The sequence below is a fragment of the Phaethon aethereus genome (genome assembly GCF_964289735.1).
Source record: "Phaethon aethereus genome assembly, chromosome: 2".
Taxonomy (NCBI): domain Eukaryota; kingdom Metazoa; phylum Chordata; class Aves; order Phaethontiformes; family Phaethontidae; genus Phaethon; species Phaethon aethereus.
The window spans coordinates 144,305,035-144,321,086 of NC_138582.1; the positions used below are offsets into that span (position 1 = coordinate 144,305,035).

General features: G+C 35.6%; 1 protein-coding gene across 1 annotated transcript in view; it reads right to left on the reverse strand.

Moving 5' to 3' along the window:
• Positions 1–16,052, reverse strand: part of CASD1 (CAS1 domain containing 1) — a gene marked incomplete at its 3' end in the record, with an annotated part of 41,595 nt that continues 25,543 nt past the window's right edge. Inside the window, exons 7-18 of the mRNA XM_082015309.1 lie at positions 14,062–14,185; positions 12,142–12,356; positions 10,708–11,133; positions 10,202–10,291; positions 9,479–9,598; positions 7,181–7,337; positions 5,393–5,472; positions 4,464–4,565; positions 2,995–3,135; positions 2,369–2,446; positions 1,312–1,404; positions 1–267 (exon numbers count right to left, since the gene is read on the reverse strand). Of these exons, the coding sequence (XP_081871435.1) occupies positions 1–267; positions 1,312–1,404; positions 2,369–2,446; positions 2,995–3,135; positions 4,464–4,565; positions 5,393–5,472; positions 7,181–7,337; positions 9,479–9,598; positions 10,202–10,291; positions 10,708–11,133; positions 12,142–12,356; positions 14,062–14,185 (1,893 nt within the window). The remainder of the gene's footprint in view (positions 268–1,311; positions 1,405–2,368; positions 2,447–2,994; positions 3,136–4,463; positions 4,566–5,392; positions 5,473–7,180; positions 7,338–9,478; positions 9,599–10,201; positions 10,292–10,707; positions 11,134–12,141; positions 12,357–14,061; positions 14,186–16,052) is intronic.

Below are 16,052 nucleotides of genomic sequence, written 5' to 3' on the forward strand. Positions count from 1 at the left end.
TTAATGCCTTGACTGATCTTGCATTGCTGAGAAGAGGAGTAGTCCAGAAAAAAATCCAGCTATGCATAGCAACCTTTTCAGCAGAGTTGAGTTATCTTTAGGAACCACAATCTGTGCTAGATCATTGGTGATCTGAGAAATTTCATGTGCCACACAAACAAATATAAAAGTGCTGACAAGAACGTTAAACATTGGATATCCAGGAATGAGCACCAAGATCCCCTTTGTGTCCGCTGCCAGCCAAATATGGTATTGGCAAATGAAAAGCTAAAAGAAAGAAGAATGTCTTTAATAATACTTATATATAAATATTTTTACCTATAGAAAAACATATAATTTTTACTATTGCATCTGTACTTCTGCTTAAGTGAGACATTTGTGATTAAATAACATAGTTTGAGAAGCCGTTTTCCCCATGTCTCTGCTTGAAGACAGAACTATTGGTCTGTTACGCTACACAGTAAAACGGGTTTGCTTAGCCGTCAACCAAACATGGCACAGGGGAGCATCGTTTACATTATGGCAGAACGGATGAGGAATATGTTACTGTATCTCTGGTGAGGGACTGAACTAACAAGCCTGCAAATAAAAGATAATGCTTCAACTGCTGATGAATGCAAAGGTCCCTGGAGTTGATCAGCACCTCAGAGTTCACCAGGAATCAGAGCAGTGAAAAAATGATCCTTTAAAAAAAATTAAAAATCGTGTACTACGTATACATTGTATTACAATGAGTTTCCTGGAAAACCTTTTTAAAACGTATTTTAGTAATACAATAAAATTAAACATTTAGTATTACTAAACAGCAAATAAAATGGAAAGCAAGATAATTCCTACTGTTTCAAAATATACACTCAATGGAACAAGATAACATTTGCACTACAAAGGGTTTTCTTTGAAAAGTTACATTTGTTTATTAATGCAGAAAAGCCTTCTAGGGCAAACACATTTATAACTGTACTTACATTAGTCAGTATAATTCATGCTGATTCTTCAACTGGCTTAAATTTTTATCTTCCAACTGCATACACACCACAGCTTACTCCAGCATTAAATCCCCATTCTTACAACACTAAACTGCCCCCCAAAACAGCGTAAGAAATAAGTCTGCTACGGTGAGACTGCTACTTCAGCTATGATTTTTAAGTGCAGATGGAAGCTACAATGGTGAAAGAGGTCAAATCACAACAGCATAGTATTAAATAAGCCAATAAATGTTTTCACTAGTTATGTGTTATACTACAATTTAGTCATAAAACCACCTTACATTTCTAAGTTTCAATTCACTGTACTTCTGATCATTGTACTTACCTCTAGAGAAATTTTGCCGAACCAGGCAAAGAATGAGCTATACACAGATCGGACATATCCAGGAATGTTCCTGATAAGGATGAAAGCTAAAATCTTTTTAAAAAAAAAGTTTTCAAAAAGTTACTGTGGATGACAAGCAGATTACACACACAAAAAAAAGGTTTAGTAATTTTCACTGTCTAAAGTGAAAGTCTAAAATGCATTAGATTTTCTTTAAAATCTAATAAAGATATAAACCAAACAAAAATCTGTGCAGTTTATACTTAACAAAGTAGGTCTTGAAACTGAAAATCGCTTACACACATTCTTATAGCATAACAAGTCACATTTAATTCTTCAGTAAAACCATGGCCTTGATGTTGATAGATACTACTATACACTTACTGGGCATGGTCACAAAATCATGTTACACCATGCCAGCCTAAAATGAAGTTGGCCACAAATATGAGTTAACCCTCAATTTTTAAAGAGGAAGTGTCAAGATGGACAAATTAATATTAAAAAATTAAGTCACACATTCTGCCCCTCAAGACGGCAGGACAAACTACTAAAAAAAGAAACAGAAAGGGAACAGAATCAGACAACTCGGGTATAATGGTGCAGGGGACACACTAAGAGGAAAATCTAAATTTAAGAAAACCACACACATGCCCCTGTGGCCCACCTCTTCTCTGCCTAAAGTGACTACAGGATCCTATAGGTTACTTCCTATACTAATACCTCCCAAACACTCGTGCCTCCCTACAGCTTTCTTTTTTTCCACTGCTATGCAATTAGTCAAAAGTCAGGTGTAGACTTAAACAGTGCATATGAAAGCTACACTAAGGACATCAGGGTTAATCAAAAGCGTAATCACAATATGCGATTTCAGTGCTTAAAGGCAACGAAGAACAGTGAGCAATACAGTTAAACCCTTTTTTGCTTTCAGAAATGAGAATGAAGCTCAATATCTGACATTCCATGCTAAAGCAAAAATATATTTAAAAACAATTTTAAGAAAAGCCCAGACAAGAACAGACTAGATTCTATCACTGTAAAGGACTGTAATTATAATTACCTGCACCACAGAAACAGAAGGATGTAGTTCATTGCACTCTGTCTTGTTTTTACAGCTACTAGCCCAAATAGAGTAGGTCTAAAAGATATAAAAATCAGTCTGTGTAGCAATTATATGTAACATTTAAAAATGAAACAAGAGGTAAGCTATTTTGAAGTGCTTCAGCAGCAGTTGGTTCACTAAGATGCGGGACAGTAATAAAAAAAACTACACTGTACTTAGTTTTGTGTTTCTCTCAAATTCTTCTTTCCAACTGATGAATACCATACTTATTCATACCCTAAGATAGAAGCATACTGTTGACAATTTTTTCATCACAAATAGACAAGCAAACAACAGTGGAGACAAGAGTTGCTTTATCTACCATGTTATTTTTATGATCCAATTTTCTTGTAACCTTTGCAATGAACTGAAAGAGTGATGATGCTTTCATCTACAATTGGACTGAAAGGAAAAATATTTTAGTGAGTAGACAGGTAGGGCTGTGCAGAAAAATACAGCTGAAATATCTACAGATCAAGATTTGTTTTTTTCTAAAATCAATACACTTTCTAAACAAGAACTTCAGAAAACTTCTTCGTTAGAGATTTACAAACCTGATTATACTAGTTATACTAGGTACGTACCAAAAAGGATACAACTGAAATAAATATTAAAACACTTGAAACTCGGTTGGAGAAAAGAGGATCTCCCTTTCCTTCTGATATCATCTGATGTTTCTGCAATGCCAGATAAATAAAAGCAAACAGCATCCCATGAAAAACCACCTGTAAAAGACAAACAGAATGCAATGAATATTTCATGGCTTTCACAAGTACTTCAGGTACAAACTCTTAACAGAATGCTACAGGATAAACTATTTGTAATACCAAAGCTTAGGTGTCAAAAGGTCCTTTCCCAGATTTACTGAAGCAAACAAAAATAGGTTTTCTACACTAGGTTGTCACAAACTGCATTTCTAACTCCACGCAAGAACTACAAATAAAGTACTCTTCCTAATGCTTCAAAGAGCATTAGACACAACAATGAAATTTCAAGAAGCTTTCAAGTACCTACTACCCCCTCTGCAATCTATGCTAGCATTGAAAAGGGCTTTCTTGGGGGAAAAACCAGGAGTCTCTGGCCTCCTCCCAAGTTGGCAGGTGAAAATGTTCAAGAAGCACTACAAGTGCTTCCTTCTCTCACAGACATAATTCTTTAAGAGTGTTTTATGATCTTATGCCAAGTTCTCATTAGCTAGCAACACATGCTGTTTCAGGCCCATGTGGTGCTTGTCTTCTGTATTTATTTTGGGACTTCCTCTTTAGCGGCATCACAGAACACACACTGTTCCTAAGCAGCAAAGCTCCAAGTCTGAAATGTCGCAATGCCATGTGCGCTGCTGATGGGAGCAGCCCAGGATGTGACGACTGTGTGCTCCCCAAATTTCAGTTATTGAAGACTTCCACAGGGAGAAGTGTGCAAGTGATCTCGTTAAGGATAACGTTAGCAGATAAATGGTCCCATCTTAGAAACTCCACTTCCCTTGCCAAGGCGGCAAAAAAAAGACCAGTGTCTCCCTGTTCTATTCCCCCACATTGTAGGGTCAGTAACTGGAAAGAAAGCACTTTCCCACTGGAAAACCATTTAAAAATAGGTGCAAGAATAGTGTGCCCTGGGCACCAAGACAACGATTTTAAAAGTGGTTTAATGGTTACCGTAAAAGAAATACATCTTTAATAGATACAACTTTCAGAAAATGTTACAAAGAAAGCCACCACAATTATTTGCCTTGTATTTCAATAGCCTGAAATGCTACAGCTGCTAAATTTTTGCAGTAAGATTCTTGGAAAAAGACAAATCTAGGTCACTTATGACTTTTTTTTTAAAAGCAAATTAAGCAGGACCCCGCAGCAAATAAATCAACATCCATCTTTTAAGCAAGGCTTTGACAGACATTTGCAGAAGTAAGGTGGATGCAGCTTGGTCTTCTATTAAACAACCCACTGGGACAAACTTCCGTTTTCTCTGGAGGAAAAGAAAACAACTCTCTGTCCCCTCTAAATTAAAAAATACACTTAGAAGATAAGTATAAATTTATGCAAATGTTACATACATAGCGATCCAACTTCCACCTAAACCACCATTCATAGACATTCCCATTCAGTTCAAAACACTTGGACAGTGGCCAAAAAGAAAATATCTTCTCAAACGCGCCCTGTAAAAAACAAACATAGCAAAAACATTAACACTGATGTCAACCATACTTAATAAATTTAAATCAATACACTGTCTTTTAGTATTATCACATCCCTATTTCACTAGCTATGTGGCATTACCAAAATAACAGGCTTCCTTAGAAGGCACTCTGCCCCGCAAAGGAAAAAACAACCCCCCAAAATACTTCATCAGATGAGAGGGAGTTGCAGTTTTGCTTCCCATAAAGGTATAGGCATGTCTTCCATTTTGTGCTGTGAGCTTAAAGGGAGGGATCCACTGACATGTTAGGATAAGGAATGCATACTCTACAGAAGGCTTGAAACCAACGAGTGACTAAAACCACACAACCCCTCCTGTAAAATCCTGGAGTGACAAACTGTGCCCTTATTTCTGTCAGCTATACTTACAGCATGCAGTAGGTTGCTAATTTAGCATGAGAACCAGTCTTTGGATAAGAGATCAAAGCCAACACCAGGTCACTAAGAGACACAGATCTTCATATCACCATATGCTAGCAAAACCCAGTAACTTTAAGCACATTAAAAAAAATGCCACCCCAAAACCAAAGCACAGACCTTTGTATTTATTACAATTGTTGTAGTATACTGAACACATATCGAGCATTACAAACAAATGAGTAAGATAGAGAACTGTTTTTTTTCCAGCATGCAATTCAAAGATGAAAAGAAACTGAAAAGTTCCGTTTTTTTTTCTTCTATATTTATGATACAGGAGAAAATATACAAGTTATGAGCACATTAAAAAGTAGAGACAGGTAATACTCTCTTAGGTTGTTAAGGATAAAAATAGTCAAAATTTACAAACCTGAGAATAGGACAGAAAATATATACATGTCAGTAAGCAAATCAGTTTCAGCAGTAAACCAAAGTGCCATAAGCAGTTCCCTGAGGAAGACATAAATTAATCACTATACAGTCATCAATTTTTCAATAGCAAAACCCAGGACACATTAAATAATAATTGCCCATTATTCAGTGTAGCTATGCTTAGTAATAGATACAGTCATAAATAAATGTTCAAATATTACCAGCAATATTTTATCATTATCTACATTTACATATTAAATTTTGCTTTAAGTGATTAAAATAAACATTCACAGCAATTAACAACCTATCATTCGTAAATTAACCCTCGGGTCTAGAACAGGGACGACATACATACAGAAAGAAAAGAATTTAGGTGCTCAAACAGAAACACTATATAAAGCCTCTGCTTTCCCAAATACTCTGCACGGGCAGTCCCTAGTCTACGGGAATGTAAATGAATACATAAAAATATAAAATATATATAATTTATACATATAAACAAATGTATTTTTATTTGTAAAATTATTTATAAAATGTATATATAAAATATATATACATAGAAAAGTATAAAAATAAATAAATAAATAAATAAATAAATAAAATGCCCAACAGCTTTTGTCATGTGAGATAAGTAGAACATGTATTATTAAACTTTGAGCTACCAGTTGTACTCCAAAGCTCAACTGCGGGATATTAGGCACAAGTACCTTGTTAAGACAAGCATGAGAAACTGCTCCTCAAAGCTGTTGATTGATACTAAGCTCTACCCAAGCCTCAACATTACAACAGAGATCATCTCCCTCTCTCGCCATATAAACTGGCAGCCATAAATAGGGACATAAACAGGTGAAAGTTGTCATTGAAAGATTTTCTAGTTTCACAGTACACTACTGCTCCGAAGTACACAACAGTAATTTCTCTGTATTTGGAACAGAAGTGCCTTTATTGAAAAAAATAAACAAATAAATATTGGAGCTATTTGTCTTTGAGATATCTTGTAAAACTACTCTCTAATTATATTTTTGCAGCATCTATCGCTAGCATGCATTTGCTAGACATTTCATTGTCATATCAGCAGACTATAAAATTTGGATATTACTCCATCGATAGGGAAGGAGGATCTAAGACATGTAAGGTTTTACTTCTAGTTTAGGTGAATTAAATAATAAGCATTTACCACATGATGACAGCTCTTCAATGAAATGCAATGCACAAAATAAACTGGAATTTCACTTCAATTTTTATTTAAAATACGTGTATCGCAAGACATACTTCTGATAGTTCACTTAGTCTAAGATACTAAGATAACAAACACCAAGTTCTTATTTGGCAGATATGGCAGAATTAGTGCTCAAGATGACACATAGTGCTCAGATATGACACATTGACAATGCAGGATGGGAAAGTAAATGCTCACTGTTCATGCCATACGCATTAGTAGACTACAGCAACAATCTCAGCTAGCATAGCTAGCATAACCTATGTTTTTAGTTTGCCTTCAAGAATATTACAACTCTTGATAAAACACATTTCTGATGGTCAAAACCTATTAAAAAGTATTCTAATATGACTGTAACCAGAGAGAAACTTTAGTTATCAGCTATTACATTTTTCAGCTGACTTATAATTCATCTGTGACAAACCATATTCCTGTGAACAGCTATTTAAGATACTGTGACTACGTTAAAAACAGATGAGATGTACTAACAGTACCATTTTCAGTATGGTTATAATTTGTAGTAACATGCAAATGTTTTATAGCAGAAGGGAAAAAAAAAAATCTTACCATTTGCTTTTTTCTGGACTATCTGAGGCCATATAGCTAAGGTGGCATAAATGATCATAAACCAGACAGTCACTAACGGCACAAAGTAGTAGAACTGGTAAGGTCGGTCCATCACTATGCACAGTACCACAACCAAGAAATTGAGACGAAATAAAACCTGGAAGAAGTGAGAGGAGAGAAGACAGAGGATATATAAACTGGGAGGCAAAGCTAAGAAGGATGGGGGACATGTTTCTTTAGCACTATATAAAAATATCTGTGTATTTTACATCTTGCATGCTGATTCTCTTTCAACTGAAACACAGGTAAGTGTCCTGGGGAACACCAATAATGCAATATAAGCCTACAGGCTGATTACGTAGTACTGGACCTGGCCTATGCTGGCCTACCTGGGTAGAGATAGCAATGAAAATAGGATAAAATAGAACTGACTCCAGGCTGGGGACTGAGTATTCAGCTTGCTGGATGCTGTTAGTGCCTCTCTGCTTTCACTCCCATAGCACCTGGGCTAGCTCAGTTAAAGCTAGGGTAATGTCATTACCAGTGCTGCAGTTAGGCTGTAGTCATATGCTTAATAAGCACGATGACCTGAGTTACATGACAATATAACGCTTAACAGCAATTAAAGACTGATTTTTATTTTTATTTTTTAAACTGCTATAGCACCCACTGCAAAACCTGGGAGGGAAACCACAAAAACAGATATGTTCTCCAACTGTTATGGTGCAAAAATTCATTTTCTTTATTAACAAATGTAGGCTGCAATACAGTGTCTTTGGAAAAGAAAACAACCCACAGAATCAATATAGCTGACTGGAAAGTATTGGTTTTCTCCCTATTTCACATTTTGATCTGAAAACTCAAACCTGTAACAGAAAAAACTTTTGGAACAAAAACCCCACCATTTTTTAAATGAAAAAAAATAAACCTGCATGTTTGTTTTTCAAAGGTTACATCTGGTATGTTCGTGAAATTTTAGTATGTTTTTAAAGAAAAACAATGGTATTTCTGACCATATTCTATATATCAAATGGTTAAACATACTGTTACACAGAACTAACCATCCCAACAAAAAAACCCAACTCAACAAATACTCAGTTGAGAATGAAAGAAAAAGTAATGCACATTATTTTACAATACTTTGCTATGTCTTGAAAGAGGTAACAAGTACTACAGTGATGCCTCTTGTTCATGTATTAGTAATCTACTTCAATGCAAAACAGCTGGATCCTTAATAAAATAGCAATGTGAAAAGTTTCTTTAAGAGATCCAAAAGATCACTAATCTGAAGGAAAGAAAGATGCCAGAAGTGCTTTGGGACACTAATAATGGCCCCAACTAACCAACCAAAAAGGTTTTCATTTCACCAACATGTGAGGAAAAAATCCAAAATGCATATAAAATTAAAAGCTTCCACAATTTAAGCAAGTGGAAATTACTTCTATTTAAATCAGAGACAAGACAACATTTGTTCCATCTACATAAAGACCTGCCATCCTGGGAGCAATCTAACCAATGTGCTGCATAACTAGCTGAGTAGTTACCTTTATTCACAGAAAAGGACAAAAAAGGAAATTCTGTATACAACTGCCTCTTGGATTCACCAAACATTTATCTACTTGTATAAAGAAAGCTCTAATAGAAACATACTAATAATTTAAAAAAAACAAACATATGGGAAAATATCAACATGGAGCAGACTGATGTTGTTAAGAACAAGGTAAGAGAAGCAAAATGAAGTATTTCCAATGGCTAATTTGGGAAAACCATCTTTTTTTTTGCCAGCAGGGGAGAGCAGATGATAACATTCACACCACCTATCTATTCTCAATAGTAACTGGAGAAAGGCTGTTCCAGAGGGCAATTCCAAACATCACAGCTATCCACATAAACCTCTTACTCACCAGCGACTACAGAATAATCTAGGAAGATTTAGTAAATACATTTCTTGTCAATGATATCCTTCTTTACTGCCAGGCAGCCTGCCTGGATCATTACACATATATTGCTATATATAGTAAACTGCTACTGCAATGAAAGCTCCATTGCTATATTGGAAAATATTTGTCTTGATATTTTAAAGGCTACATACTTACATTTTTTACATTGCAAGTATCATTTATATGCTGTATGTTTGTATGAGATAAACACGACTGATTCATCGGGTCAGATTACATAGAAACAACGGCCATTTTTAATGTAATCTCATATCACATTATTTAGGGAGTACAGACATATTATAGATGTTTTGTTATATGAAGAAATTTCTTTACAAAACCAGTAAGTAGATAGTCTTACCTGACACACTCTGTATACACCAAAGTCCCCTTTTATCCAAAAATATGAGAAGTGTCCATAACCTGTTTGGAACAGATATGCAGCAACCAGAACTCGAATGTGCATGTACACAGGCAAAAACTGTTGAGAAAAAAGAAAGTACCTTTTACAAATGGCCACATAGGTGCTTTTGATTTTCCTTTCTCCACCCCTATTTATGCTTTTTCTGCATTGCAGTAAACCAGGTTTAGCTAAGAAAAGAAACATCATGCTGCATTTTGCTTGTTTCTTATTAAGCTCTTTTGTTGCGCTAACCTCTCTGATGTTAAAATGAGTTTCTGCTATTTATTGCTCTACACTTGCCATATTCTGTAACCGATTAAGAGAGACTTAAGAAAGAATCTTTGAAAGCTTACCTTCAGCAGTTTCAAGTTCTGAACATAAAAATGAAGTGTTGCTAGCAATTAAAAATAAACTAATGTAATATTCTACATGGAGGAAACAAGTATAATTTTTCATTGGCTACGTAATGCATAAAATGCTCTTATCAATGAAATTACACTTAAATAGAGAGAAAAACTAATAGAGAGAAAAACTAATTCTGTTAATACCATTTTTACAATCCCAGGAACGATAGCATTCATTCTATTCAACTTTAATACACATTTGCACTATCTTTCTTTTGAAGTAACATACCCAAATTGCATTCTCACTTAAAAGAAAAACGAAATCCAAATCACTTACAGTGCTTGCTCCAGAGATATGATAAATCAAAATAACAAGTTGCATCCAGCCCTTCCATTCATCAGTCTGTTCTCTATTTAACACTTTAGTCTAATGCAAAACAAAACAAGAGTGTTGCTATTCCAAAAAGTACAACGAACATCTACAAAATGAGGAGAAAAAGTTCAAAACAATAAACCACTTTATGTGTAAATAGGTGTCAATTGTAAAAGACTTCTGTCTAGTGGACACAGTTCTACCAGATTTTAATGTGCTCTAAATTCTCTTGTATCTGAGCTATGCTCACTTCAAATTTGACCTAGTGACAATGGCTAAAAGCGCTCATACCCACATGCTTTCAAAAACCTTTTGCATCTAATACCACGCAAACATTATATTGCTTGTGAGTGCATTTTCTTCAGATGAAGAAAATTTAACTGACTTTGAAAATTTAACTTTCAATATTTAGTTATTTACACTCAAGCTAGTAAACAATGTTATAAGTACGATGTCCACATGAGCATTACCTCCTTGGTGTTTTCGGTATAAAATACCCCCAAAACCAAGATATAGACGATTGGTATAAAGAAAGATGAATGTGTATAAAATTTATTTTCCTTCATGAAAAGATTTGCTCTGTCACATAGATAAAAATAGGTCATGATTAGACCAAGTTTGCAGAAGGAGTGTAAGAGCATCTCTAAAGTAGAAACATTAGGAGTGCTGATGGCAGGTTTCTTCTCCTCTCCACTTTCCAAATCAGCGCACGATTTGTTCTTCCGAAAATTATTCCGATGAATTAAATTGATGATTAAATATCCAATAATGGAAAAAGTAAAGAAACAGAAGGCTAACTTCTGTATCAGAGTGAGAGGAGGCTGAGGCTGGCAGCAGGAGCCATCAATGGGCTTCATTATCTTATTGCAGTAGACATTCATAAGAATCATCGCATTCTGTCAAAGAAATAGGCAGTTTTGTCAATCTCTAATAAAAAAGTTTACATTTTCATCATAAGAAATTTTCTTCTAGATCATGCATTGACATAAAACATATGCAATTCTCCCTTATCATTACAGAGATAAAATTTCACAGTATCCCCATATACTTAGTTGGATTCAACAGTACAGTCAACATATCTCTTCCAAACCCTTAAGCTTCTTGAGGTAAGCAAAAAGACCTAATCCTAAACCTTACAACAGAAGACTTCTCTCTACTGGCTCTAAAAGGAGCTAAAAAAAGAGCCAGAAGGACTAGAAATGAAAAACAGCTCACAAACTGGTGTCCTAAAGGGGCATGGTAATGAAAGTCTCTAAATGAGACTGCAACCTGTGGTGAGATGATATTTAGTTCATCCAGTACTCGAAAGCAACTGAAACCTGCAAAGGACTGGAACTAAAAGTCACAAGAAGGGCAGACTGAGATCAGAGGGGCCTACTTGATGCATGCATATATATATATATATATATATATATGTATGTATGTATGTATACACACACACAGGTAGGTTAAAGACAAAATACGAAATAAAGTCAGTGGCACACCATGCAACCAGGAAGGTGTATATTGTGTGTTGCCTTATGATTTTCATAGATCTTACTAAACAAAATTATATGGGCACATAGAGGAAAATTTAAGACACTTCTTAGCACTGCTTTACAAATCATTATCACTCTAACTCATTCATGCAGATGAAGGTCCAAAGTTTGCACTCAGGATCTAAAAGATCTAGTGGATTAACAGCTATTTTAAAATAGCTATGCACTAATGTGTTTGCTATTGTGTTTTTAAAACATCCTATATAACTGACTGCCCTCCCACCTATTGAGATCTTCTGAACAAAATTTCCTGAAGAATGTGCAGGTCCTCACTACATTCATATTGTCTGCCATTTCAGAACATTCACTTAAAATCCTGTTTTACTATTATTACTTTTAATGTCGACCAGTGATAAAAACACTTACTGTATCTCTGCTTGATTCAGGGAGATGCAGGCCATCTGCAGACTTCATGATAGTTTCTTGTGCTATCAATTTTGATACACTGAACACTTTAACTTTAGCTTTGGAATTTCGTGAGCTGCTGTTCAGAATACGAACAGCTGCTTCATTATAAGCATCTATTTTCTCATTAGTGATCATTTTCCGACTTTCACTCAGCATATCTTCATAAACAGGGTCTGAATTTGAAAAGGACAAAGAACGGGCACATTAATCTTCTACTTGACAAATACTCAGCTCAAGTTGTACAGGCTACCTTCATTTAGGTAGTCACAATTGCTTAATGGTACAGAAAAAATGTACAAAGAATGTGTGACTGTTACAGCAACTACAGTAGTAATGAGAGGTGTTCATGATGAAATGTTCTTATCTCCATTCCTCAGTCATGCATACGTACTTATAGATTAGAAAGCTTTAGCCAGACATGAATGCCTGTTTCATTTCCCCAAACCCATGAAGAGCGTATAATGCTGGAGGGCAGAGCTGCTTATGCCTTCTCTCAGTAATGGAATCCCCCAAGACTCCAAAGCCAAGAGGACAGAAGATAGGCAGCAGTAAAAAAAAAAGGGGGAAAAAAAAAATCTCTCAAACCCTCTAGTTACTGCAGAAGAAACCAGCTTCTCATTTCTCTAAGTCATAGTCCATAAGCATATTCCACTTGCTCATGTTGATTCCAGTTTAACTGATGGCAGAATTTCAGTTTTTCAGAAGAATGGAACACCGCTTAACTGCCTGCAGGCTTCAGAAATTATGTAGAGCTTAATACAAAGCTATATGGGGTTCTAGATCAAAAGGTCAGCTGGAGATCAGTAAGTTGCTATGAAAAGCTACTGATGTTCATAATTCTAGTGAAACACACTCCACGAGCTATAAGTTGATTTACTTTAGCTACCTCACTGCCTACTTTTGGACAATCAATGTCTAGATAACTCTGTGTACAGACTGCTTTTCCTCTTACTTATCCCATTAAAGAGCTCAGAGATTACTTAAATGGACTGAATCTTTATCAACAGAACATTGGGACATCTGACAGCTAATTGCTTCTGTTATAGATAAACATGGTTTTGAAAGAAATGCGAGAAGATTAATCTGTTGATTCAGGTTAATGTTTAGAACCGTCTTAGATAGGAACTTGGATGTGACTGTAAGGCTACAGCTGGGTATATTCCTATCAGGGGTCAAAATCTGCCTATGTTTCTGAGGTGATGATAATCTAAAATGCTGTATTCTATGGCAGACAAACAAGGAGCAGATTCTACCTATGACCATTGTGCATTGTCAGAGACATACCTTAGTTTTATTGAAGAAAGGGAAAGAATGTAAGCTTGGTGCCATAATAAAAATATCACAGACTCATTTTGAACCATGATTTCTGGCTCCTAATCTTAACTCATCAGTGGTCAGTGTACAGAAGCAAGTTTCATTCTAGAGTCTTAAATTCTTTATATTCTCTACAGTATGTCTATTCACTCTAGACACACAGAGGATGCACTTGTTGAATCTCTCCTATTCTTTATGTTATCTTGAAAATTTAATTGAACACAAACACGGGAATGCAGCTTTATGCGCTTGCGTTCTTGACTCCCAGGACACACATACAGAGCACAGCACAGGGAGAAGAGCTGGCATATTGAGTCTGAGAGTAATGTAACAAAGAATTAAGAGTTCAGAAGGCAAAAGATTTTTCTGAGAGCTTTATAATCTCCATCACTACTAACAGCTAGTTAGGTATCACCTAATTAAGACTGCAAGAAAGGCCAGATTAGAATTCAGCCAACACTCTTTTTACTCTGCAAGTAAGCAGTATGAACCAAGTTTTCCATATCCTACAAAACAATGATTCAACAGACAGTGCAAACTGTTACCTACTGTTCATTACTTTACCTTGTAAGACCCAGTAAACATCACTACTTTTTGCTAATTTTTCCAAAAGAGGTGCAATTGAAGTGATATTGATTTTATATTGTGTGAGGGCTTCATTGCTGCCATTGTGAATCTTGATAGACCACTGGAAGAATAGAAAGATAGATTCAGAACGTGTATGTCTGAGGACCCTTAATTAACTGATTCTATTGCTCCGTTAGTAGCTATTTTTCAGTATTTCTATAAAGCTAGATTATTTCTTTAGTCTTCACTTTTAAAGTGCTAAACAATTTCTTTTGGATTAAGCAGCTGTCTAGACAGATAATCACATTCAAACAGACCATTCAAATGCAGAGTATATAAAATTCAACTTAATGTATATTTGATTTTTTCATAAATTAAATGATGCAAGGTGTTTTAATTAAAAGCCCCTTGACTTTGAACAATGATGAAGCAGCAAATACAGTCACATTACATAAAAATCATGGCCAATTTGGTCATTTTACTCTAGGAAAAAAGACCACAGCAAGAGATGCGTGCAAGCAAATCTTGACCGTGATATCAAGTTCCCATATTTCAATCTGTTTTGCAGAAACCACAAATAAAAAAAAAAAAAAAGAAAAAGCCATTTTAATTTCTGATTTAATCTTCTGTTTGAAATGGTTGGGAGAATGCTATAGCTACCCAAGAACTTCTCCTAACTTCTGAAGAGAATATCCCACACTGTAGGAAAAATACATGTAGCATTTTTAAAAAGTATTACTGTATCTATACTGATTTTGTCAAAATCTGTAAAAAAGGTAAAAAATAATTTAGCCTGAAGGCAGTGAACTCTCTAGTTATTTCTAAATATCTACATATAAATTTTGATGTAAGCCAAGTACACCAATTAATCCACTTCCTGAGAATATTATCGAATATAAACGAATACTTCATGAAACCAAATAACATGCAGCTGCTCTGAGAACTCACACTCTGGGAAAAAAGCAGTTTCTCCCAGTAGCTAAATCTTTACTTGTGAAATACACACAGTATTTAAACAGAAGTTTTAAGAAGCATATTCTATTCAGCAGGAAGTCAGGAACTAAGAAGCAGAGCACTGCAGTGACATTCCCAGAGCATCTGCTTTTCTCAGAATAAGCAAGCAACTAAGTCTTGTACTAGCTGGAGCTTCTCCAGCTTATAAGACTTTCCTTCTATTTATAAACTGTTATGCAGTTGACATCTTAAGACAGACATGTCCAGACCAAAGTAGCATGACCAAACAGAGAGCTAAGTTAAAGACACAGGTAAGTTTCAAAATGCTGACAAGTCCAAGGGCACAGACCAGTTTAATCTAGTAACAGGTTACCACACTAGTGCTAGCCATGGTAATGTTGCTGATGCATCAGATTTCTGAAGCACTTTACTTTTCTGCAAGTCCCTTAAAATAGGGGACGTTTATCTTTGGCCAACTCTAGATATCAACATTTTGTGTAAATATATTGGTGTTATAAAGAGCTGAGCATCACATACATGTTATTGGTTCGTATCTCCTGCTGTCCACAAAGGACATATATATATATGAGTGAAAGGAATTATTTAGCTAAGAGTCCTGTAGTTTTGCAACCTGACCTTCTGCATGCCAGAACACTATCCATATATAATGGCATTTTCTGTGTGAAATAAAATGACCCATGCTAGTAAAACATACTAGATTCTGAGACTGAGCAGAGCTATTCTAGGCTTACTAAGAATCCTAAAGCTCAAATATTTACGTTGATCCTACAGAGGAAGAGAATTTGTGGGGTTCACCTGTAAGGAAACAGAGAATTTCTGTCACGAAATGTGTGGAGGTCTGCATACCCATATGACCTTCCCCTAAAACTGGGGGAATTCACCTTAGATTGGCATGCCCAAAGCTTCCAGATTGGTGGAATGCCTGAACAGTCTCTAAACCAAACTGCTTTCAAAGGATTTTGTTTAAAATGAAACACGTTTCCCCACCCCCCTCTACATTTGAGCTGGTATCA